General features: G+C 42.0%; 1 protein-coding gene across 1 annotated transcript in view; it reads right to left on the bottom strand.

Annotated features, from left to right (window-relative positions):
- The window catches only part of ATF6 (activating transcription factor 6), a 70,757-nt gene extending 45,582 nt beyond the window's left edge, over positions 1-25,175 (bottom strand). The window contains exons 1-10 of the mRNA XM_031061665.1: positions 25,040-25,175; positions 24,628-24,722; positions 24,015-24,144; positions 23,569-23,775; positions 20,862-21,082; positions 15,284-15,469; positions 14,782-14,873; positions 3,439-3,582; positions 1,579-1,698; positions 142-244 (exon numbers count right to left, since the gene is read on the bottom strand). Coding sequence (XP_030917525.1) covers positions 142-244; positions 1,579-1,698; positions 3,439-3,582; positions 14,782-14,873; positions 15,284-15,469; positions 20,862-21,082; positions 23,569-23,775; positions 24,015-24,144; positions 24,628-24,722; positions 25,040-25,175 — 1,434 coding nt within the window. The remainder of the gene's footprint in view (positions 1-141; positions 245-1,578; positions 1,699-3,438; positions 3,583-14,781; positions 14,874-15,283; positions 15,470-20,861; positions 21,083-23,568; positions 23,776-24,014; positions 24,145-24,627; positions 24,723-25,039) is intronic.
- Between the last annotated feature and the right edge of the window lie 253 nt (positions 25,176-25,428).

Genomic DNA, 25,428 nt, shown 5'->3' with positions numbered 1-25,428 from the left:
CAATAATCAACCAAACACAGCAATTTCAAATGGGATGTGTTGGCTGCCCTAATTACAGGCACGATGGCCACTTTTGTGTATGATGCCAAGCGCAAGCAAGTGAGGCAGAGTGTTCCACGGAACGATTTTTTGCTCGCATACCTGCGGGACTCGTGCTCGCTGCTGCTGGCTGTTGCTCAGCCGCCGGGACCGCGTGCGCTCCACCTCGTGCCTGTGCACCCATCCTCGCAGCTCATGGGTCAGCCTAGGAAAGCAGAGCATCAGCACAGACTGCAAACAACACTGGCACAATGGTTTAGTGTTATACAACGGTTTAGCTGCCATATAGATGATGCCTTAGGATTTTAGCTTGTATATTTTTCATATATTTGTAATCCTGCAGTTCTTTAGCGTATAGTTCTAAACTCCATATACAGTGTTAGCTACTGTCTTCACATTTTGGTCAGTCACAACAATTGCTCTCTAGGCCTGGGAATCAAGGACACCTCACTGCCTTAGGCCCTGAGAAACATAAACAAAAGTGAGTTGGGGGGGTGCAAACTTGGGTTAAATTACTTCATTACCTGAACCTGTAATAAGAAGATTAACCCAATATGCAAATGGATCAAACATACAAAAGTATGAAAACTCATGACCTGTCATCCATTTTTGGGTGTAGGCCTTGGGTGGGCTTCGACTGCCCAAGGTGTACCTATTGAAGGCCTTTAATAAATACCTGCTTTTACTCTCTTAGTCTTGTCTAGCCTCTGTTCTAGGTAGCCACTACAAGGCATCATAGACACTGAAGATTACCATTATTTCACCTTATGATAACTTATTTTTAATACCACATGAAGAAAATACAATTTTAAGATTTATCTATAAAGTATTAGATTCACGGGTGTTCCCACATAAAATAGATACAGTCCTTTCTTTTGCCCAACGAACAGTAATTTTGAAATCACTAGAAGGACTACTGAAATTTAAAACCACAAGTTGATCAATTCAAGACAAATTATTGATTAAGGATAACTTTTGGCAAATAAATCTGAGAGAAAGAATGGACAAAGAGAATGGAGATAAGGTTAGTGACTCATATCTACGGAAAAAGTGGAGCTAAGTGTTTTCTAACAGTGAAAAAAGAACATCTGCAACGTCAGGTTCAGACTGCTTCTATCAGAAGCTGAAGAACAGAAGACCATCTTTTATATAACTCAGCTGGGAAAGGCTTTTAGCTGGACTTGATTTCCACATCATTAACACTTCTACATATGAAGTGATCTCTCTTTTAAGTCATGAAAACCCCCCAGACAATCAGAAAATTGTTATTTGGTTATTGCAAATGACCAGTGTGAAAAAAGAGTGGTGAAAATCATTACTAAAAATCATGGAAAGATTACAAAGATCCAAGTGGATCTGTCCTTATGACAGCAGGCATTGGACAGTGCAGACACTTAGGAGACACTGGTCACGTACTGGATAAGCACCATGAATGGACAACAGTATCATCCACAGCTGTCCAGCAGCACTCAGCCAACACAGAGTTGATGTATCAACCCCTAATAAACTGTAAATGCTCGCAACGGGTTATTTTCTCACCTCAGTGACTCTGTCCTGTTGATCAGAGGCCGGCAGGGGGGTGGTGGTGGTGAAATATATAACAGTGGTTCTTCTGAGACTATCATTAGTGCTTTGTTATCAGATACAGAACGGTTATACCTGGGAAAAATCAACAAAAGCAAAGCAAGAAATCCCTTAAAAAACTTTTTCATGACCCTTTGACCAAAGCCAGAGAATGAGCACTATCACCAGCAGACCCATGAATGTTACAGCTGCTCCTGTGAGACCTCTGAAACAGGTGAGTAACAATTCCTATCAAACATCCAATGTTCTTAGTCAATCCCTCAAAGGGGGCTGACAGCTCTCAGTGCAGGGCAGACAGATGAACGTTAGCAGATGTTGGATCTCTTCCCAAGAAGGCCAGATATTGATAGAATATGCAGTCTGTAAAATATTCCTCATAGTATGCAAACTATGTGATGTCTGCAGACACAACTTTCTTTTTCATTCCAGAGCTGTGCAAGACTTGCTACAGAAATACTAAATTCATTATCCACTAAAACCATGCAGATAGAAAGACCATAACCTATATAACAACTGAGCAGCCACAAACTATATCATAACTGAATGGAGAAGATTTACATCTCTGTCTCCAGAAACTAGCTTAGTTTTGATAAGAAGTGAAAAGGAGCATGTATTTCTCAGTACAAAAATCCATAACACTCTCAGCAATTCCTGAGGGGTTAACTATTTATCACCAAATACCTAATGTAGGTTTCTCTCTTGACTGGTTATCAATGTAACAGCTTTAGTCCTCTTGATTTTGACAGACTTGTAGCTCCTGAACCTCAACTTCTTTCTGAAAAATCAGGTGTAAGAGCTTATGAAAGCCTTATTCATAATCCCCTCCCTTTCCCAGCTTTCTCTCCAACTTCATGTCCGCTTCTCTCTACTGCATCTAGGACTGATAAAGAATATGCAGCAAAGAGCTCACAGCTTGCCAAACCCAGGGTGAAGCAGAGAAAGAAAAGGAGGTACAGGCATGAGCAGATCCTCCTAAGAGAACCACTCCACTCTTCTGTCCCACAGGTCATGGTCTGAAACACAGCATGTAGGATACAAAGCCCTCGCCATGGCTACAGCCTTAAAATGCTCCTGATTTATTGCTTTCTTTTTGCATGGCAAAATACATTAGGGCTTTCTGCACATCTGTGCCTGGCTTTGTTCAACCAGCCAAAACACTCTGCTGGAAAGGGACAGTCTAATAGGATAGATCTTGTAACGGGAAAACATGAGCTGTATTAGCCAGACTTCAATCTGGAGGCAATTATATGTTCACTTATGCACTGCATGCTGGAGATCTAGGAAGCCTGAAAGGCAGTATTGAATTAATGGATAAGCACAGGGATGGACTCAGATGGACTTTTTAAAATGAAAACGACACTGCTAAGTGCATAGTGTGTCCTTACTTGTGAACTTCCCCAGTCTTCTCTGGAGCAACTAAGAAAACAAGTACTCCAGCTTGAAAAGTAAGAAGAGATATATAACATGACAGCTATCACAACTATGCAACCTAAAATACAGACCAGAGGAAAAAAGCAAACAGCTGAATTGAAGAAGGTCCTGAAAGTCTTGGTGACAAGCACTTGTGGATAAGCTCTCTTCCCTAACACTGTGCAGCACAACCACATGTACACTCCTGAAGCTCTACACATTGGGTACTCGGAGAGATAAAACATCAGATTCATTTGAAAAGCAAACTGAGAAGCTCTCAAAACACTGTGCTTAGAACTCAGGTACTCTGTAAAAGCAGCAAGAGCACCGGCCAAAAAGGTGAGCAAGGGCTAAAAGCACCAGTGCCCTCTGCCACCCAAAATACGTAAAAGATTTTGATCTCACCCGTTACTCTTCTCGGAAATGATGCCCTCAGGTATCTTCTGAGCTGTGCTGGACTCCTGGTGAGCTGAGAACTCCAGAAGATTTCTGGTCCGGTGGTTAGAACTCACAGTGGAATCTACTCCATTGGGATCCTTTTCAAATACACTGGAAAACATAATAAACATAGTAAAATGTATCACACACGTAAGAGGTCTGCAAGGCACTTTTCTGTAAGGCATTAAACACTCAGGTGGAGAAGTTTCTGGCTGCTGTTACATTACATGGATAAGGTTCATGTTGTATCTACTGTAAAAAACTGAGGTGTCATTATAATATCATTGTTCAAAGCAGTAGTAGTCAGAAAGGCATTTCTGTTCTCTTTTTCAGTTTTAATTGATTGAAGGATTCAGATGCTCTAGTTTTCACATTCCCTCACACAAACTTCACCTGCTGAAACTAAGAACACTCTGCTTGTAACCCAGGTCTACAGGGATAAGAAAATGATCTACAATCAAGTCAAAGCACGCCAAAACTTCTACTTTCATCAGACTCAAAGTACAATCTACATAGTTTATATGAATACAACATGTAAGGAAAACTTAGCTATCAAATTCCGTGCAGCTGCAAGCCTGGAATGTTATGCCAGACATCTACCAGGACCGTACACAAATCTAAATATGTTCAATTCTACTTGGATTTAGAACAACTGGCAGGGCCAACAGCCCCATGAGCAACAAGCCATGGTGTCAGACACCCTGATCTGGTGCGTGCTGGCATGGACTGAAGGATCCTGTCCTAGAGGCTGCTCAGCCAGCCAGGAGTGTCTGTGCTGCCCTCCATGCAGAGAGGGAGCAGCACTGCACATGTGAACAGGCAACCCCACCGCTGCTGTACCAGACCTGCATCTTCACAACAGTGAGCTACAAGGGACAGCTCTCAAAAGCACAGAAGCAATACTTCAATTTCTCCACTCCAGTGGCTGGCTTTCCTCTTTCATAACACAGTTGCTTCCTGAAATATGCATGTTTACAAACCCAAATCCTAACCTTCTTGGCTGCCAACAGCAGAGCATCACCAGCAGCAACAGAGTGAAAACATAAAAATGCAATGCAGCACGCTGATGAGATCTCTGCCATTCGTGCTGACAGCAGTTCACAGAATGTATTTTAACTCATGCCCCACCCCTCCTGTCCAGCAGATGAGTATTTCCTGGTTTTACATGGCATCACTTTGCAACAGGCAACAAATACAAATAGAGACAGGCAAAACCTAGCAAGGAGGGCAGATTAAATACTCCACAATTAAGCAGAAGGCAGACAAAATTGCCTAGAAATTCCTTCTCTTTTGCCAACACTTTTGCACTCCTATTAGCAGTGACCCTGTGAGCAACTGTGTCATGTTCTGAACCAGAGAAGTCAGGACAATCCTAGACTTGGGCTGATGTTGCTTTGATTGCCTCCTCTCCTCCAGGTTTCTAGGCAGCAGCACGGAATGAGGGCAGCAGAAATGCTACAGGCTCTGCTTCACTTGTGCCAATGGGCAGAAAAGTACTTACAGTTTCCTTACTGCCTGTGTACAGTGGTATTCAAATGTCTCATTGCTTCCACTGCACAGAAAGCTGGGTGGTTTATTCATTACCTCCTATCAGGCAACACCAGGCCTATCCAATTTTACAGAATCAATCCCCACTACCTACTAGGTTTTATGAGATCACATCTATTCTCTGCCAACAAAAGCATCAGCACAACTGGCAGCATCTCAAGCCCAAGAACCAGAGATCAAAACTAAGGCTGATGTTTAAACAGATGCCTCACATCCCTGCTGGAAGCCACTCACCTGTGAAATGCCCTTACTGTGCTTAATCTGGAGTCATGACAGCTACAAGTACATGGCACTTTATTAATTAGACCAAGAATATCCCTCAGAAGATCTGAAAGTTGTTAATTCTCCTGCAAATCCCTTCTCCACAGCCTGAAGTGTATCAGCCATCCAGTGTGCTGCTGGACCTCCTGGATCTGGTGTTTTAGTCACCCTACTTCTCTTCTTTCCCATTCAAAATGACACACAGAGCCAGAGAAACTGTCCACATAATTAGTTAGTTAAAGCTGAGAAAAAATCTAACCAAAAGAACTGCAACAAACTGCTTTTTATCCATGATGCTCTTCCTTCCTATTTGTCTCATCCTGCAAAAGCAATTCTTGTTATTTCAGGTTCCAGCTTGGCGAGGTGAAGTGTCACATACAATTCATTCCCACTGCAGTTCACCCTGAACTCTGAACAACAGAGACAAATCCAAACCAAGGATAAAGACACACACTGCACCACAAGCACAGCTAATCTTCCTTTCTGTGATTTAGTTGTTCTAGCTACACACCCATTCTAAACCACACACACCACATTTATTGCATCAGCTCTAGAAGAGAGGAAATGTTTATTTTCCCTCTCCTCAAGCATAAAATATCTGTATCTTTTCATCAACCGAGCATGGGATGCTTCAACCTGAAAGAAGATACATTCAAAAGCAAAAGGCAAAGAAGGAGGTGAACAGAGTATGCTTTGCCATCGTTACAGGCATAAACCATGGTGCCCACTTCTGACAATGTGAACACAAACTTGAGAACAAGATATGATATCAGGGTATTTTTTCCAATGCCCTTTCCTTTATCAGGATCATTAATTTTTCTTTAGAAGCAGAGCTAGCAGCAATTTCTGCTATATAGGCCACTTTTGCACTCCCTCTTTCCCATTCTTTTTCTAGGACATTGCAAATGACTGTTCCTTCTCAATGTCTCAGATATGTATGAAAAAAAATAAATGTAAAAATCCCCTTTGTTGCTCCCCTGGTTTGTGGCAATGACCTGAAACCAAAATAACTTTAGTTCTGGATAAGGAAAAGCCTCACAAATTGAAATCCTGCTCCACTTTTGCCTTCTAATTACTTGGGGAGTTTTGCTAGTTTTGTTAGTTTTTTCCCTATCTGAACAGAAGATGTTCTGTTGCATAATTTCTTCCTCTTCCCTTCTCCCCAGAGGGAACACTAGTGAAGTTTGTCTATAAATAGGGCTCCATCTTCAGGAAACAAATAGGAGAGGATGTGCAGGTAATGGTCCATGTCCTCCAGCTTCTTCAAGTCCTTTCCTTGCCACGTGGCTACCTGAGGGCCTGAGACAGGGTACCAGAAGTATTCCTCCTTCTTCATCTCAAATTAATATGGGGGAAAAGCATGACTTAGGAGCAAGGAATCCCTTCAAGCAGCCGGGATGATGATGGACCTGTCCTGCAGAGCCGCATCTGGAACCATCTGCCGACCTCAGGCATGCTGAGCTTCACAAGTGCCAAGCAGAATAGCAACAAGACAAGCAGCAACAGGAATGGTCTACAGAACAGATCTCAGCACCATGACACTGAAGAGGAAGTAAATACTGGGCATTTAAAAGCATCAGGCAGAAGAGGCCAGAAAACGTGAAAAAGAAAGGTAGAAGATCCCATTCAGAGGGAAGAAAGCTTCAGAAAAACAGTGTTTTCAACTAAGATACCAACAGTTAGTTTAAGTATCGGTTTAATATGACAGATGGCAAAAGCCTTGTCAGCTTTTTCATCCTGTTGAGCTACAAGATGAGAAGCTGGAAAAGGAAGAGCAATTTGGCATACCCGCCCTGTGCAAGTCCTGCTAATTGCAGGAACAGAGTTACTGCCCCACATTCCAAGCCAAAAAAGACTGAAACCAAGAATTGGCTTTACTGGGCAAGACAGTCTTTTCAAAGTTGGAATCTTCTGTTTAGCTCACTCACACACCTGGGGTGCCTAGCAAGGCTTTAGAGCCTGCATTTGGACATCCCAGACACCATGAGCTTGAAAGGGTTTTCACAAGCCACAAACACCCTGTCCAAGCTGGCTGAGCTCTTGGCTTGTTCAGATGCAAAACCAGATCCAAGGGAAAAAAGAAAGAACCACTAAATACTTCATGCAGATGTTTGTTCCGACGTGTAGATAAATTTGATTATAAGAGGGAAAGAAAAGCAGCACTCCTGCCATGGTTTCTCCAGGCATTCAACGGCACCTGATATTTTAGCTGTATTTTTACTTCTTTGGTTTGAATGTCAGTTTGATAAATGTGAAAGCAAGTCTTGCCAGGAGCCCAAACTAAATTTCATTTGTGCTTCTGGCTGAACAAATCCTGTGCATTTCAAGTTTTGAATACTGACATTTAAGTTGTACAGTAATTTGTAGACGAAAGCCAATAGTGGTATCATAACAAAGAGTTTTCTGGGGACAGAACTCTGAGAATGAGCTGGGAAGTTTCCAACAAGCTAAAGTTGACATTGCAAGGAGACACCAACCAAAGACCTTGTCCTCTTCCTAACTGATTCCAGACAAGGCTGCCATAGTGCCAGACACTCTCTGGAAAGTATTTCTTGTTTCTACTCCCAATGAGTGCACCATCTGCTGACAGCAAGGCTCTGCCTGCTCCTGAGGGCTGCTCCACAGCTGCCCTCCTCCGAGTGCTGGGCTGGAGAGAGCAGCCCAGCCTTCTTCCTCTGCAGTGGAAGAGGAGGAAAGCAACCCAAAGAGGAGTTTTTGTATATTTTTGCTGTGTTTTGCATGCTTTAAATAACAATTTATTTAAATAGCAAATTTTTAATAAAGCCTCTGAAAAGGAAAGGAAGAAATCAGATATTGACACCCAGAGCACTTTTTTTTTGGCTTAGAAAACTCCGTACCATTATCTGGCCTTTATTGCCAAAGCTGGTGGCTGTGATCAGCACAGGACAGAGGAAGGAATCCCTTCCTGCTCCCAGAGTTGTAATTTGTAAGAAAACCAAAGATATCCAATTTTATTCCAGCATCAACCTATCAAGAGAGGTATTGAAAGGTCTGGAACCTAGACCCATGTCCAATTTACTCAGCCTGTCCTTTTTCTCTCAATTTCTCTCTCTGTCTTCAAGGAGAAACTACAACACAAGACCAAAGGTGTGCTGCAGAAGCAGTTTTATATCTTTGGGCCATCTCCAACACAAATGTACACTCAGCTCAGCACTGAAACATGTTCTTTCAGTGTCACAAACATCATATCAAGTTTCCTGTACTACAAGTGTTAAGAGCCTCAAATGTCTCCCGATGCTTCTGCTAAAACACCCAGAGGGCTTCATCTCTCCTTGACAGCCAGAAGCCATGGGACTGCCTTACATGGCATTGTTTTATGCCTCAGGCACTCAACCCACAATTTTTTCTTCACATTTCACCAGTTCCTCTCTACTAGTGAGTAAGAAATTAATAGGCATTTGACTGTCATCATTTGTATGTAGGTTTACTATACATCACATTCAAGCCTATCAGCCTCCTGAAGACATATGAGAGGCTATTGAGGCTTGCAAAAAGCAGAAATCCTTTTCTATCCTTCACCAAGTGCAAAAAAAGCCCAGGAGTGGATGAACTGAGGAAAAGAAACTGACCCTGAAGTACAGCCCATGATCTGCAGCTCTCTGCTCTCAGAACCCCTCGTAGAGAAGCTTTGAGCAGTCACTGTGAGTTTGGAAGTTCCACTCCTCCTGCAAGCCATCCGTGGTTCCAACCAACCTGCCCCACTTTGCTCTGGAATGGAGGCGGGAAGGAGCACACACAGAGTCCAGAAGAAATGTTAAGGAAACAAACTGATGTAAGGCCAAAAGAATGCTGTTTGAGCTGTTGGTCACTGCCATTCATGTGGGCCAGGTGCCAGACTTCAGCCTACTCAGCACATGCTACTCAAGGGCATTTGGGATGTTTTTGAACATACCATGTCACTGCTTGAGGTCACCTGCCAGGGCAGCACGCCAGGACCTTGGCCTGGGAGCTGTGGGTGGGATCTGCACTGACAGACCCCAGCACAAACACACAGCTCCCACACCTCTGCAGCAACACAACACTTGCTGCATGTGATGGTATGGGAACAAGATCAGCTCCTTTGCCCACACAGAAAATGCTCCCTGCTGGCATTATTCCTCTAACTTTGCAACACCCCATCACTGAGGTATCCCTACGCTCCTGCTGACCACACAACAGATCTCTTTCTTTAATCAAAGAGTCCAGCATAAAGTCTCAAACAACAGCAAACTTGCACAACAGCACTGCTGAATGCACCTCAGAATAATCCTGGTCTCCCACATGCCAGCTCAAGATTGCTCAGCTTGGCTAAGGGCACTAGACCACAGTGACACCAATACAGGTGTGCCCAATGGATGGTGCTGTCAGCAGCCCAAATTCTTCATGCCCCAAAAGCTTAGCAGATCCCAGTAGTGCTGACTAGCACGCTGCACACTGGGTGGGACACTAATCTGGGTACTGCTATCAAAGACTTGTATTTTCATTACTTGATCCTCACACACAGAAGGTCATGGTAGCTTTCAAACTGAACAATCCTTGGGCAATTTCCTCATTTTTAGTAAAAGATGATTATTCTTAGCACTTCTGCATTTTTTTTTCCTGTTTGTGCTACCAATTTAAGAAATTAGACACATCCCTAAGTCCTCCAGGAATCAAAAGTTCATTTCAAATGACAAATCACTTCTCAGCCAGCCAGGCCAGTGTCTTTACTTGTAACTGCTCAGTGGATCTAAATTTTTAATAGATTATTCAGTTTCCAGGATAGTCCTGGAAAGTAGAGGAAAATCCAGGAGGACACCCTGGAGAGGAGCTGCAATGAAATCTCTGCTAAGGGCCGGCCATTCTACTGCAGCTGCTTGAGGTCGGAGACACAAGAGGTTTTGAAGCAGCAGCAGCTGTATTGAGCTACATCAATCACCACCTCAGTCATCCTCCACCACAAATACTGCTTTCTGCATATCCCCAAGTCTCTTTTCCAGTTTGAAAGGGATTCCAGCCATACAGAGGTGGCCAACTTGTAAAAAACCACAAAATTTATAATAATACTAAAAAACCAGTATCACACCACCCTCTCAAACCTCCTGTTCCCATCTCTTGGCAAATCTGCCTTTCCTCCCTCCAACTTCATATTTTTGTTTTCTGTCCACTACATAGCTAAAGTGGTAGTTAGGACACATTCTGGCTGGCTGACATCTTAATAAATGCTCTAAGATTGCTGCTAGGTGACAACCACCCTGTAAGCTTATGCAGACTGATTATGGGGAAAGAAAAAACTAGCTGAACACTTTTTCTAGCCAAAAAGATAATGCTACAGCCACCAGCTTACATGCTTTGCTGCTATGGTCCCAAGAAGAGATGCAGAAAATTTATCTTTTGCATCTTCTGTGATTGTTCTCCTTTCCCTGCTTTTTACATGTGACTTGGGTTATTTTCCTGCAAATATTTTACTATCACACTATGTAGGACTTGCATTAAAAAAACCAAAACAAACATACAAGACAATTTATATTGAAATGAGAACAGGGAAGAGAATCAAAATAAAAATATTTCCAAAATAAATATATGGATTGTTTAGACTAGAACATGTGCTTGGTTGCCATTTGTTTCAGCCTTGTTTGTGCTTGTTTAACACATTTTCAGATCTGTTTACTCTAAGGCATAGTCCAACACAAATGTCAAAATCAAAGGAGGAGAAAAAGGCATATAGGAACTGAAATAATTTGAAAATGACCAGATTTGATGTTGTAAGTGCTAAAAACCCAGCACAGCTAATCAGATGTTTGTCAATGGCAGCAGCCAGCCATGTCTCAGGGATGCCATGCCAGCTGGGAGTGGGACCAACACCAGCTCCACAGAAAGCACATATGGAGGCAGGAGAACTTGGCTCCCAGGGACACCCAGCTCCAGATGCCCTGGTTCCAGCTCCCAGCCCTGCTGTGTGCCAAAGCCTGTGTGCTCCCTGCCTTTAGGCCAATGCTGCTGGTTGCCAGTTCCTGCCTTGCACCTCACGGAATGCAAGGCTGGGGCAAGGGGGTGATCTCAGTAGTGAGCTGAACCAAAATGTACCCTTTTCCCTCCACACACCTCACCAATCACTCTTAAATAATAATAAAAGGAGGTTTTTATATGTGTTGAATCCAAATCCAAATAACTCACTGAGATTACCGAATAGTTCACTGACACACACATGGGAAATTCCTGGGCGCCTCTCTTCTAGTATAAAACACACAGATAAAAGAGAAACACTAACAGAATTTCTGCTACATTAGTTCTACTTTTAATAACTGAAAGCTTCAGTTTTCAATACAAAGCAGCAACAAACCCAAAGAGTTTAGTAACACAGAGCTACCTAATGCAGAGTGACCACTAGCTCCACACAAGCCCCTTTCGTATCTTCAAATTGCACTGGCATTCAATTTCTATATAATTAGACTTGTATTCTTTTCTTAGAGATACCATGGTGCTGTGTCAAAAACTGAAGGATGCTCTGAAAGGCTTGTCAGTAATTAAGCAGACTGGGCAGCACTCTCCCTCCAGTATTTTCAAACAGATTTCTTGTGTCAACAAGCCAACTTCCCTACCAGACTTTCACCCCCACCCCCAAATTCCCAAGTTCAGCATTACAGATTACCCCCACGCTATCTGTCAGCATGAAAACCCATGTCAGCAGAATAATTTTATCTGCTAAACTCATTTGCCAAGGGCTGCCACATCCTGGACTGCTTTCCATAATCTTAAAACAGCTGAACAGCAATCTCAGCATCCTCCATGAACCATTACAAACATCTCACCACACACACAGGCAGCAAGACTTAAGACTGATTAAAAAAAATTATGTGTTAGTCATAATTAGTGCACACACATCCACTAATGCAGAGGAAAACACAGATACACACAGAATGTGCAATCTGAGATCAGCCACCCATCCAGATGGGATTGTTCTGTGGAACGCTGAGCGCCCAAACACTGCACCTTCACTGATCCACTGCAGGCCATGGAGGCTTTGCAGGACTGCCTGTTCTTCAGCCTCACATCCCCAACCCTAAACAACCCAACTGTTTCTCTGCTTTCTCTGATTTGACAGAAAGAGGTAACCTATACATGTGCCCTTTTGTTTTACCCCTAGTCTTCAAAAAATCCTACCACTTCCCACAAGAACTTGAGAAGCATCTTACAATAAAGCCAGCAAAGGGAATTTAAAAGTCTGCTACAGATTTTAGGGGGTGAATTTCCCATTATTTTGCTTTTTTGGATGTCACACTCTCTTTGCAATGGTTCATCGGTTTTAAGTAACAAAATATTCACTGCTAGTATGTTTGGATCAAAACATCCTGAGCCTAAATGCTGGCACACCTCCATTCAGGTGTGCAAGTGAAATGATTTCTTGCATAGAAAAATCGGCAACACGAGGTTTCAGAACATATTTACCTCCAGCTAACCACTGCATGGAAATTAAGGATTCCACAGTTAGCTACGTGGGGGGAAATAGTGTTTTTGCTGAACTATAAGCTAGCATGGATATTATAAAAAAAAAAGTTACTTGTTTCTGTAAGAAATTGCAGGGACTGAAAAAAAGGACATATATTGGAAGCTTCTGCTGTTAAGGACTAAGCAGAACAGCAATCCTGTCATGTTCGTGGAGCTGCCATTCAATGACACCTTTATAAAAGGAAGAAAATGTGTATGGGAGGAGTGAAATCTAAAGAAATTGTCTGTATAGCTCACATTCTGGGTCTTCTAAAGTGTATTGCACAATCAAACATTCACACCACCTTGATACAGCCTAGGATTTTAACTGCAGCATGAGCATTTCTTCTGCTAGGGTGGACAAAAAAAACCCCAGGAGGAGTAATTCCTTGCAAATTTGCAATTACATTTCTCTTCATTGCCTAAATCCAGCGCTGATGCAAACCACCTGGTTCAGGCACAGCAGTTACACTGGCATGCTCAGCTACTCTACAGGCCAGGAACAGTCAGACACCCAAGGATTTCTTCTTGCTTTATCTACTTTATTAAACATCAAACCTGTCAGGAAGTTAACCCTGTCACATTCCTATAGTTACTGAGTGCTGCAAAGACATGAACACAGCACGACCTTCCAGACCACTCTGACAGCAGTGCCTTGCCATTGAGCTCAACACCTTGCTTTTTTCTGGGGGTAGGGAAAATGCCACAAAACTTCAGAGCACTGTGGTAAAAGACTTCCCACCCATCTCTCTGTTCCCAAGCCTTTCATCACGAACAAGAATTTCATGCATACCATCATCTCACTGCAATGCAGACACAAGTACATTTCCCCCAGCTTCAGAAAGATGACTGGTTCTAGTAATTCTCAACCAGTATCTATCTCAAGTGAGTAGTAATGCTTCAAATGTAGACGGGATGTACAAATCAATCCCTTAGTATCTGGAAGATGACTTTTCTGCCTGATAGTCAAAAATCACAATACAAATCCTAAATACACTAAGAAATGGTCTACCTTCACATCATCCATATTGAAGCAAAATGATCAGCTGTATTTCACTTCCTGATATAAACAATATTTGCAGTAAGTGCAAATACTTCGGAAGTAATTTCAGCTTTAGCAATTTTTCTAATACTAAAAATACAAACATCACTTTCTAAAAATTTATCACAGCCAGAAACAAAGTCTTCCTCCGTATTTATCCCATTCCTTTAGTTTGACTGGGATTTTGAGGACAAATGCAGACACTGCTGACTGGGATCCTACTGAAATATTATGCCTTTTTGAAAAAGTGAACAGCTCAATCTAAAAGGTCTTTATGTTCCAAAGCAAGTTAAATAGACAGGTATGTGCAAGAAGTATTTCTTTTTATTCTTACACAGATTTCTTTATCAAGTGTCTGGCAAGTGATGTAGCTTTTCCCTGCTGCTCTCTGGCTTCTACACTCTACTGATAACAGTTCAAACAAGAGAAGTTTCTGATAACCACTTCAACTAATCAAGGAGAGGGAACAACTTCTTCACCAGACCTGGGAGACAAGGGCTTACTCTGTAATGAGGGAGCTGGACACATCTTAAGAGTCAGGACTGCAAGGCATGGAATATACACCAGGGTTTCCTGAGTATTTTGAGTACTAAAGCAGCTTCAAGTCATAGCTACTGAAATTAGCACAGGTATGAGCAAGCAGATAAGCTCTCCAAGTCTGACTTTTTTTTCCTAAAAGGATTCTAAACACGGGTCTTAATCTCTACAGGCATAAATGGAGCAGACAAACTGCTGTATGCTGGCACTGAATAAAAAAAATGCCAAACCAGGAGAAATCAGATATAAAAGACCCAGCCCTTATTGCCAGAAGGATTCCAGAAGAGGAACCATTATACAGATGCATCTTCCCCTAAGCAGGAGGAGAATAAACGACAGATTTCAGACTCCAAGCTCAAGGCTTTAAAACCCAACACTGGCTATTATTAATGATTCAAACAAAAATCTCAGGACAGTAAACTTGCCAGGCAAAGAGGAATTTCTAAGCAGCTTACCTCAATGGACCATAATTCAACATTATAAAGGCCAGTATCACCATCACACAGAGTGTCCTTCTCTTCGGAGATGATACTTTGAGCTTCTGGTTCTAGACAGAGAAAACAGAAGACACTGAGTAGAAGAGAGGTACACATATGCAGGGGTATGTCAGAAGCCAAGTACATACACCAAATTATACTTGATTTTTAGATTTATACTTGCCTAATTATGTGTGAATACATTCCTGAACTATTTAAAAACAAAACTTTGGTTTAAACATTATGATCAGCTTCTATCCAGTGAAATATTCAGAAGCATCATGAAGTAAAGAATGAAAAGTCTACCAGATAATGTATCAGCTATCCTGACCTAGAGTTGGTGAAAGTCATGCTTGGACTGGGATGCTGGGCTAGAAACCCTCAAAGGTTTTATAGTCAGTATTTCCCCAACTCTGCTGTAGCGCCTTCCACCTGAACAACTGTCTTCATATGAAATCAGACTTTCATCACAATCTCTTACCTCTAATACCACTTCATCCAGCTGCCTCTTCAGCGTGCTGTTTTCTTTCTTGAGTTTCTCATTCTCCAGCAGGGCTGCCTCCAGCCTGGCCTCCAGTCCCAACATGTATTCCTTCTTTTTCTTGCGTGACTGAAAGGCTGACTCACGGTTTTTAATCATGCGCTGCTGCCGCCTCAAGACATTGACCTGAACACACAATACACAGGCTGTTAACAATCCACGAGTTAAAACTGTCTCCATTCCACACAGAATTTCTGCTTCTCTGCTTTGTCAGAGGTCTGCACAGATAGCTTCCCATACTCTGCTTCAAATGAGCTGGAATGATCAGCACAGAGGCACCTCAGGATCATGGTACACCTAAGGAAAAAACAGGTCCTGAACTGTCTCTCTTTTCTTCCATATTCTCAGCATTCTATATGCAGGTGTCATCAAACATATACTCAAGTTTGATTTGATCAATCACGTCACAAAGACAGAAAATACTTATCTTCAGGTCTGCAAGGCAGCAAGAATGTCTTTTACCTTGACTTCTCCCAGCACCATTTTACAGGCTACAATAATCTGCTACATCAGGCTACAGTCATCTGCTTTCCTAACAGGAAATTTCCAGGGTTTTTTGGTCTGTTCTGTATGGAAGTCATTTGCATACTGATTACACCTGCTTCTGCACCTTTTCCACCTATGCTACACAGTTTTTGAGATTCTGAATGGTGTTGATGATCTCAGATTGCACCTTCTGTGTGTATCAAGCACTTACACGGCAGTTTAAATGCACTCTCTGGATGCATCTACACTAACATCTTAATTCACATCAGGAGTGTGCCTTGGGTTCACATTTCCTGACTGTCCCACTAAAAGTGCTTTGCTTCACATCATAGAACAGTCTCTGAGAGCACATGAACTGGATTCCTTCGGGATGAAGCTCAACCAGCAAACATTGTCCAGGAGAGCACATAATTCATTCTAACCACTAGCAGGCATTTAGTCTGCAAGACCAGACTGGGACAGCTCAAAGCAACCCCTCCCCATCCTCCAACAATCCTGATGACTGATTTTTTTCCCAAGCAGGAACACTCCATCATCTTTTACCACTTAGTCATTTTGTGTTTTGCACTGAGTGGGACGACCCAGACCGAAAGCATCTTGCTGCTGACAAGGATAACAATGATGAATCCTGCAGAACTATACAAAACTACTTGAAATCCTAAATTTAAACACTAGATTGTTGATTTCCTTTCCCTCACAGATTAGCAACACTGTTTTCATTAGGAAGACTTCTATCACATTTTTAAGCTGTAACTGGATGTGCCTCAATGACAATTACACTGAGAGATAACTGAATGATCCATCTTACATAGACCTGAATATCCTTCAGTACCTAACAGCAAAGGCTCTGGTGTAATCTGTATCTCCCAGAGCAGGAATATTAAAGAAAAAAGATGAGAACTATTTCAGAAGTATTATTCTAGGGAAATAGTATAATCTGTCACAGAACAGTAACATTAACTAACTCAGATTTTGAGTCTGGCTATGTAAAAAACCTTAACCACAGCTTTTCAACTCTCTCCTTGTATCTACCTGCACACAGACAATATGCTGTTCTAGGGCACTGGCATCTTCAACAAAAAGTGGCCACAAGCTGTTTGAAGAACCATTCTTCTCGATGCTTCAGTTTGGTGACAAAGATGAAGAAAATGTTTTACAGTGCATTAATGTTCTGGGTTGCCTCCATGTTGGTCTAATTGCTTTTTATAAAGATCATTTATTATATATCTAGTCTGCTTTCACCAACCAAAGTCTGTGAAAGTGAAGCTGTTGTACTTACTCCAGTTTCTCTCTTTAGCAGGGAGTAGAGAAGGAAAAGATTTTAACATATTTTCATTAACACTAAGCCTTGTCTTGAAATTTTTAAGTACAACATTTAACATAAAAAAGCTTCTGCAGACATATAAAAACTGGACCAAAAAAAAAGATTCAGGCTAGCCAAGAACTGCAGTGTACAGAACACACCAGTCTGGGGCCAGGATCACTTAAACTGTTCAGAGATGAAAAAACAAGGCATGAGTTCATGCAGCAGCTTTGGCTCAAGTTGTGTGCTATTCCAAACAAGGAGTTACATTCCCCTTTCAAAAAAGATGTTCTGCATTATGAACTCAGAAAAGACCAAATTGTTTACATCCATTCTTGTTTGCAGACCTGCTCAGGATTATTCATTACTGGACAGCTTTTAATTACATGTCTGGAACCTCTGGCAAATCTACATGCTTCCCTGAAGAAAATAAGGTGTTAGAGCACCAGTGCAGTGCCTCTATACTAAAGAGTACATCCTAACGTACATCTGTCACTGTTTCAGACACTGCCATCTACATTTTATTTGTCACTTATCCAGATTGCTCTACTTTACTCACAGTTGTCCAAATGCTGTGAGGAACAGCAACTCTCCCCAGCCTGATTCCAGGTACTCTGTGCAGTATCTGCATTTCAGTATATGCCTCACCAACTACATTTTGACTAATTTTTAAGCCCTGCTTAAATGAAATCCAGTATTTGTGTCCTTAAGTTATTTTAATTTACAATCCTTAAACAGCTTAAGGTCCTTCTTGGTCAGCCCTCCAGCTCTTGCCTGGCTTTTCTCAGGGAATATGCCACAACCCCACACCCAATCCCAAGTAAATGTGATGCAGGAAATGGAAAGAGCTGTGTGAGTGAAGTGCTACAGGAATGCTGAACCTGGAAGCAGTATGGTAATCAGCATCACACAGCTGGCCTAGCACCAAGGTAAACATGCCCCCTGCCCGAGCGTTTTGATACTCAGGAGGGAAAGGAACTAATTTATAATGTCAGTCTGCTTCAGCAACATTGCTTTGCACAAATGCTGAACCAAGATTAAAGGTAGCAAACAGCTCTGCTAACTTCTTCTACAGCCTCCAACTTTTAAAATTGTATCGTATTGATGTTCCACTCAAGATAGCAACTCCTGGTTCTAAGGATACAGAGACCATAGAGGGAGAACGTTGGCCTTAAAAACAATCAGTAATTAGTGATGCAACTTCTGCTTTCTAGCTCTGAAAACCACACCACCACTAGCAGAGACACACACAAAAACGCTGTAAATATGGAGAACTGGCAGGTTCATTGCAAACCCTTGCTTCAAAGAGCACTAACCAGATTCAGATTGTCCTCTATCTTCAGAGGTTTTACAGAGTCATGCGCTTTACAAATAAACACCGCTACCTCAATTTACTTCCAAAGAAAACTCAGTTACGAGCAAAATTTAACCTCCCTTCCAACACAAGCTGTACTTCTAGAAGCAAGAATGTCTCTCATACTCTGAAGAGTTTTTGTACATGTGCTGGGAAAGTTAACAAAGAGCTGAAAGTACAAACCATTCAATGTAGCATTAGCTGGCTTCTTACCTCAGCTTACGAAAGCTGCTGTCTTTGAAGATGCATCTTTGATTGCAGGAATACAAGACATATGCAAGGTTTTTTTGTTCTAATGGAAGTTCTGGGTTTTGTCTCTAACTCAACAGAACACAATTTGCTTAATGTCACACAAATATTACACAATGTACAGCACAGAAATGAGGATTCTTCAAACAGAAATCCACACTTATGCTGAAGTTATTTTGCATAATTAATCTTTTCTAGATTTTCTGTATTCTGGCACTTCCTCCATGGCTAGTGGGCTGCACGTGTGCCACCAGGACACGCAGGGCCTCACACCTACAGCTAGCCATCAGCCCATCCCAGTGTAATCCACTGGCAGTCTGAATGTTAAGCTAACAGTTTATCCCTCCTAAACCCAAAAGAAAGTCCTACCGTGTTTCTTTTTATCCTGCAACATTTGCTTAGATTAGGAAACAATAACACGTGTTGCAGAGCTCAAATGACAGTTCCCTCTGCGCAGCCCTGAGCGCCACATATGGTGTCCAAGGCAATCGGGAGATGTTTTAACCCTGCTGGCCCCAGCTGAATCCCAAAACATTTGTTTCTTCTCAAAGCACTTTTTCACAGTATGTGCCAAAGAACAGCTGCAACTGTTTTTTCATGTTGTAACAAACACAGGTAAGATTTGCAGCATTTCACAAGTCTTAAAACTATTTCCCTAAAATGGCTTTAGGTGGAAATACCAACACAACCACCCTTGGAAACCAACACCTGTTTGGTACCTCAGCTACACATTTGACTCCTGATGTCATGGATATGGATATGTATATGGAATATGATGACAATAAGGGAGTTTTGTCAATTAAACCTTACATTCAGACAATGGCAAGGTGCCATGCTAACCCTGCTTACAGGGAGTCACAAATCTAGTGACTGCAGGTCATTGATTTGTGGCCTCTTGACTTAACTTTGCATGATGGGCAATTATCATTAAAAAATGCAGCACACGTAACTGCTCTGCCTACTACAGACCTTTGCTTCTTGCACTTTGAATATCGAGTTTCCACTGTACTCTGGCAGCTAAACTATTGGTAGCACAATATTTTCATTACAAAACGCAGCCCACACACAAAAATGATTAGTGAGGAAAAGTTACTATCAAGCCTGAGTGGCAATCCCAGACACCAGGAAATTATACAGCAACATCCCTCCAAAGAAGCTGAAGGAACAGGCTTCCCACTGCTTTTGGGAAACAGTGATCTGCACTGCTAATAAGCAGGTGCCTATACAACAAAATTCCACGTGTTTTCACCAGTGTTTTCTCCCTTACACTGAGATGTGATAGGACCTTCAGCTCACAACTGTTCTTGGAATACCCCACTGGGGAATGACAGAGTTTTGAAGTCACCAACAAGAAGCTTTGGTCCGTTCCACAAGCACGTCTTCTTTGGACAACAAAATGCAATCAAAGCAGTTCCAAGTTACTAGGAGCTAAATCAAGTTAACATCCAGCTTGCTAGCTGGTTAAGATGTCAGAGCTGAAGGGGAAAAAAAAGCCCACACACATCTCAAAAGCTACAGTTTACACCTACTGCTTACTGTGGGCTACTACGGAAAAACTTACTTATTCACATTGTAATTGTTGAGAGCTTAACCCTCTTCTACTCATTCAATAAATGATCAAAAGGGAGCCTGAAGAGATTAGGATCATATGGAACTCCGTACTGAAGTTTCTAAAAGTCATTAGTAAAATCTGGAGAGATAAATGGGTATGGAAAGAGAATGAGGCATTGAAATTTCCAATTCACCTGCTTCCAAAGAAACGTTTTTACTATATGGATTAGAAAAGTGATTTAGCACTAATCAAAAAACAGATCTATCAAATTTTCCTGTATGTAAGAGAGGTCCAGCCACTGAGAGCTTGCACTTGAGAAGACAAGTTACAGAAAATATCAATCAGCACTGTCTTCTGCCACTACACTTGCACACTTGGTCTGCAGCTCCAGGCAGGCCAGCAGATATTTAGCTGCTCCTCCCCATTCTGTGCCAAGCTGCTAAATTCCCTTCTTACAGCTGGAAATCCTACTGAGAGTTTTCCTGAGACTCTCAAGGGACCATTAGGTCCCACAGGCAGATAACTGCAAGAGGTGCACAACCCTTGGTCAGCAGCTATCAGAGTCAGAACTTACATCCAGCCCCATGGCCGGGGAGCTGCTCTGGAGCAAGGGCTTTGTCACCGGGATTTTGCCGCTGCTGGAGCCGTTCCCAGCAGCTGGAGACAGAGCCTTCACCGCGTGGTTCTGCAGTGCTGGGGCCCCTCCAGCGACTGCAATGACTGGCTGGGAGGCAGGAAGCACCCCAGAAGCCTGGAGCTGTACCACAGCAGGCTGGGGCAGCACCACAGATGGACCTGGAACACAAGAACAGGAGCGTCAGCATGGATGAAATGGATTTATACATCACCACTTTGCAGGGGCATACTGCTATCCTTTCCTGCCCTGCACAGCTGATCTCAAATCCTTTAGTATATTGCACAGAACAGGAATGGAAAGAAGTTGTTCCAAAGTTTACAGGATTCTTAATCCATCTTGCAAACCAAAACTACAGACATTAAAGGAATCCAACAAACCAAGCTCTGTCTCAAAAGCTCTTCAAAGTTAATAAAATTCAACACTTGTTATATACATTACTCAGTATTGCTAATACTTGAAGCACTCTGAACAACCTTTTCACATAATTTAGCCAACTTTCCTCAATCCTTCTTCTCCCTTTTCTCCAAAAGTACTTTATTACTGTATTCAATGGAAAATTTACAACACAGAAGTGACTCAAGCCACACAGATCAATTCAAACTAGCAGAGAGATGGAAGATGAACAAAAAAGAGCAATGCAAGTTATGCTTTCAAAACTTACGCTGAAGCTTCAATTCACACTAAGACCATTTTTTTAGAAAAATGTCTTATGCAAGAAAGTTCATACACAAGCTGAATTAGCTTAAAGAAAAGCCGGCAGAAAAAATGAGGTAATTTTGACAGTTTGAAATGGAATTAAAAACAGTCACTTCCAAGAAATTTCAGTCCAACAACTACATTTAACTCAAGCAGGTGCTTAAGTAATATTTTGCTGTCTGAAAACACATTAATGTCTCTCTGATCCTTTGTAACAGGATGACCTCGCCAGCTTTCAGAAAGAGCACATTCCAACTGAGCATTCCAACCAAAATGCTTGACAATGGATTACAGCACTTATCCAGCCTTCTGGAAGGTGAAAAGTGAAGAAATTTACCTAGTGCCAAGATCTCATGTATGGGGTAAAACTAGACCTTCTTTTTTTTTTTTTTTTTTTTTGCAGACACAATCTCACAGACATCATAACTTAGTACGACCCTGTTTTAGAATCTTAAATGATGAATTTGAGATTATTTCAATTTTTTTTAATGTATAAAAGAGATGATGCTCTAAGACCATGCTTTCTCCTTTAAGCTTTTATAAAAGGGGCTGTGAAAATAAAATTTCTTATGCTTCTTTGAAGATAATAAGGCATATTTCAAACTGGCATTTCCAACTTGTCATATGCAGGGGATTTAGACAGATGAAAAAAGATCCTTATGGTTTTTGTTATGGAAGCTCCACAAGAGAAATTTCAAACATGCCATCGGTTAAAGGAAAGCATGGACATACTTTCTCAAAAGTATTTCCTCTATCCTGTCTCACAGATCTACTGTTCTGACTTTTCTTCAGGGAAAAGGAGAAGCTGATCTTCAGAGCACTAGACTTATATCCAAAGAAATCCATATCCCCAGCATTCCTTATTCCAGATGGTATTTTATCAGCTGGAACATCAGAAGGAATAAGAATTAGGTCACGTTGACAATGCCGACCTGTGTTTTAAGCAGTCTAACAATCTTAGGCATGTTACATCAAATGTCAGCATCTCCAGATTTGGCTGAACCCCTGATGGAAGAGAAATCAGTAATGGAGACAATTTTTTCCCAACTGCAATAATTTCTAGATACGTGCCCTTAAGAATTTGTCTCCTTTTCCTTCCATGCCTCAGCACCCGTGCAATCAACTGCAAGGGACTGTGGCCATCAGCTGGTGAAATGAGCAACTGCAGCTGGCAAGTGCTGCAAGGCAAGCAGGGTCCCTCCTGCCCCGCCTGGAGAGGGAAACAATGCCATGGATCCAGAAATAAAAGCCTGAGCTACTTCAAAAACCAGTAACAGGGTAACTGTAGCAATGAAGAATTATCACGGGGCAGGAAGTCACTTTCCTCTTGTTAACATCATCAACTTTTCTAACCTCTGACACAGCTCTCAATTTTTAGCAGATTTCACAACATTCTATTAAATGCTGGTTTAGTGAGCTAAAAAGCCATAAACCCATGCTCCCTCCATCCTGTGGGAGAGTTTCATGTGGGTAAAAAAAATGCTTATATCACTTCCCCCAAGCTTTCCACCTTCCTTCAAGCCATCCTAACTGATTCTACTGGATCTTCCTTCAGTTATGACAAGAACAGCACTGTAATCAGCTTATGCACCACCTGACATTGCAAGCAGAGCAGAGCAAAGCATCCCTACAGATCCTTCCAAATCAGCAGTTTTATCTCCACAGCTGCCAGTGTTCAGCACAGCCTCTGTCTTCCAACCCAAATAATGGAATTATATAATCCAGTCTTCCATTTTAGACAATGGCCATATGAGTGCTGTTTCTCACAGGACAGGATGAGAGGAGTAAGGCCATCTTCTCAGCCTAAAGCTTTTCCAGCAATGCATGTAGGACCCTTTTTTCTCCTATTCCTCCTCTTTCATACACCAAACCTAACTTCATTCTATCAGCCATCCCAAACAGACAATGCTACCACCAAGACCTGGCTCAGTCAAGACAATTCACCTACCTTTAGGAGGTGCTGGCTGGATGTTAACAACTGGCTGATTCTTTGGCAGTGGCACAAGCGTGGGAAGAGTCTGAATAATGATGGTTTTAGCTGGGATGCCAATGTTAGCCTGAGCTTCAGGCACAGCAGGCAAAAGAGGTTTGGGCTGTATCAAAGGCCTGGACACTGTCTGACCACACTTCTTCAGGCTCCTGGCAGAATTATTTGCTAGAAAAGGAAAAAGAGTCAGAACTGAACCAAGAGGCATAAAATACATAATTCAAGCTATTGAAGTAGCTTTTAGTGTGGGGTTTTTTATCCATTTATAATATTTGTTGAAAATAAATACATCTGATCAAATATCCAAGTCATAAATGATAGGACTCTAGTGTCTGTTAGTTAATAGTATTAATTTGGATGCAAGACACACACATTATCTATAGGATGAAAGTAACTTTCTCTCCTACCAGATCGAGAAGAGATGCTCACAGCAGGCTTCTTCCCTCCATCTCCTTCAGGGGATGCAGGGCTTCTGCAGCTCTTGCTGTAGAGAGAGATGGGAGACATCTGGGAGCTACAGCTGAAGTCCACATCATCCTGCAGACACAAAGCACAGGAGATTAACACTTCAGAAACTCAGAGCAGTATCTACCAGCAGTTCAGAGCATATCTGCTTCTCATCACATCTGTGTTGCTGCTGCAGTCAACAGGACAAAGGTTTTACTCTGCAATTTGATTCTGGCTAATGCCAAGTACCACTAAAAAAAACCCAACAAGTACTTCTCCCCATCACCAGAGCAATGGGAGGCAGAGGCCAACCCTGCTAGACCCAGAAGCCTTTAGAAGGCATTTTGTTTGGCAACAAGGCTACTGAACATAGATGAGGAAAGAGAGCTGACCATGTTCTTATTCGAATCGGTCACAGAGAAGAGATAAGAAAACACCACTGACAGGGTTTTGCAAGGTTTGGGAAAATAAGCTGTTTCCTCTTATGCTATGAATTTGGTCAGAGGAGTAAATCCCAGGGCTTTTGGTTTGTCAGAGCTGCTGCTATCTGTGTTACATGGGGGTTTTGCATACAGGCACATTCTGCACTGGAGAGTCCACAGCCGGTGGCGAAGGGACTGAACAGCTGGAAGCGGCTGGCGATAAAGGTTCTGTCTTCACGTTTGCATCTGCAAGAGGCAGGTAAAGACATTTCACTGCATAAGTTTGTAGCAATGGGAAAAGTAAAGAACACACTGTCCTACACCAGGTATTTAATTCCCAAAGCAAAACACAGCAGAAAATGTAGGGAGATTAAAGGTATTAAACAACTTGGCTCCTAGGCAGCCCTTGCCAGCTGTACCCATCTCCTACAGAAACACAGCCTATCTCTCATCACAGAGCAAAGGCTGTAGGGCATCAAACAGTTCCACATGAGTTTTAAGAGCTCACCCTTGTGGGGCAGGAGGGGAAGAGCAACATCTGCAAAATACAGGAGATTAATTACCTGCATAAGCATGGCCTGTAATATTCCAAAGGTCCGAGTCCCAAGACATCAAATCCAAATCAAAATGAAAGTTATAGAGATCATTTTCCTGAAATGACAATTCAGAAAAAGAGACAAGACAAAAAGAAAGATGCATTGACACCATCAGCCATTATGTTCACATTCCTACAGCTCCAGAAAACAAAACAAACAGCATAACTATCAATCACTTCAGGTGCCTTACGGTATGCAGAGATTAAAGTCCTTAAAGGAGAAATTCTCAACTGAAACACACAAAACAAGGCTTCTTTTAAACTTACACCACCAGGAAGGGGCAGGTCAGTTTAAGATCATCACCAATTATTGTAGTCTTCTTTGTAATTTGTATAGCAAAAGTTCTAAGTTCATTG

Source organism: Geospiza fortis, unplaced genomic scaffold (assembly GCF_000277835.1).
Source record: "Geospiza fortis unplaced genomic scaffold, GeoFor_1.0 scaffold5, whole genome shotgun sequence".
NCBI classification, from domain to species: Eukaryota; Metazoa; Chordata; class Aves; order Passeriformes; family Thraupidae; genus Geospiza; species Geospiza fortis.
Note: the sequence above shows the minus strand (reverse complement) of the source record. Positions and strands in the feature narration are given on the sequence as shown.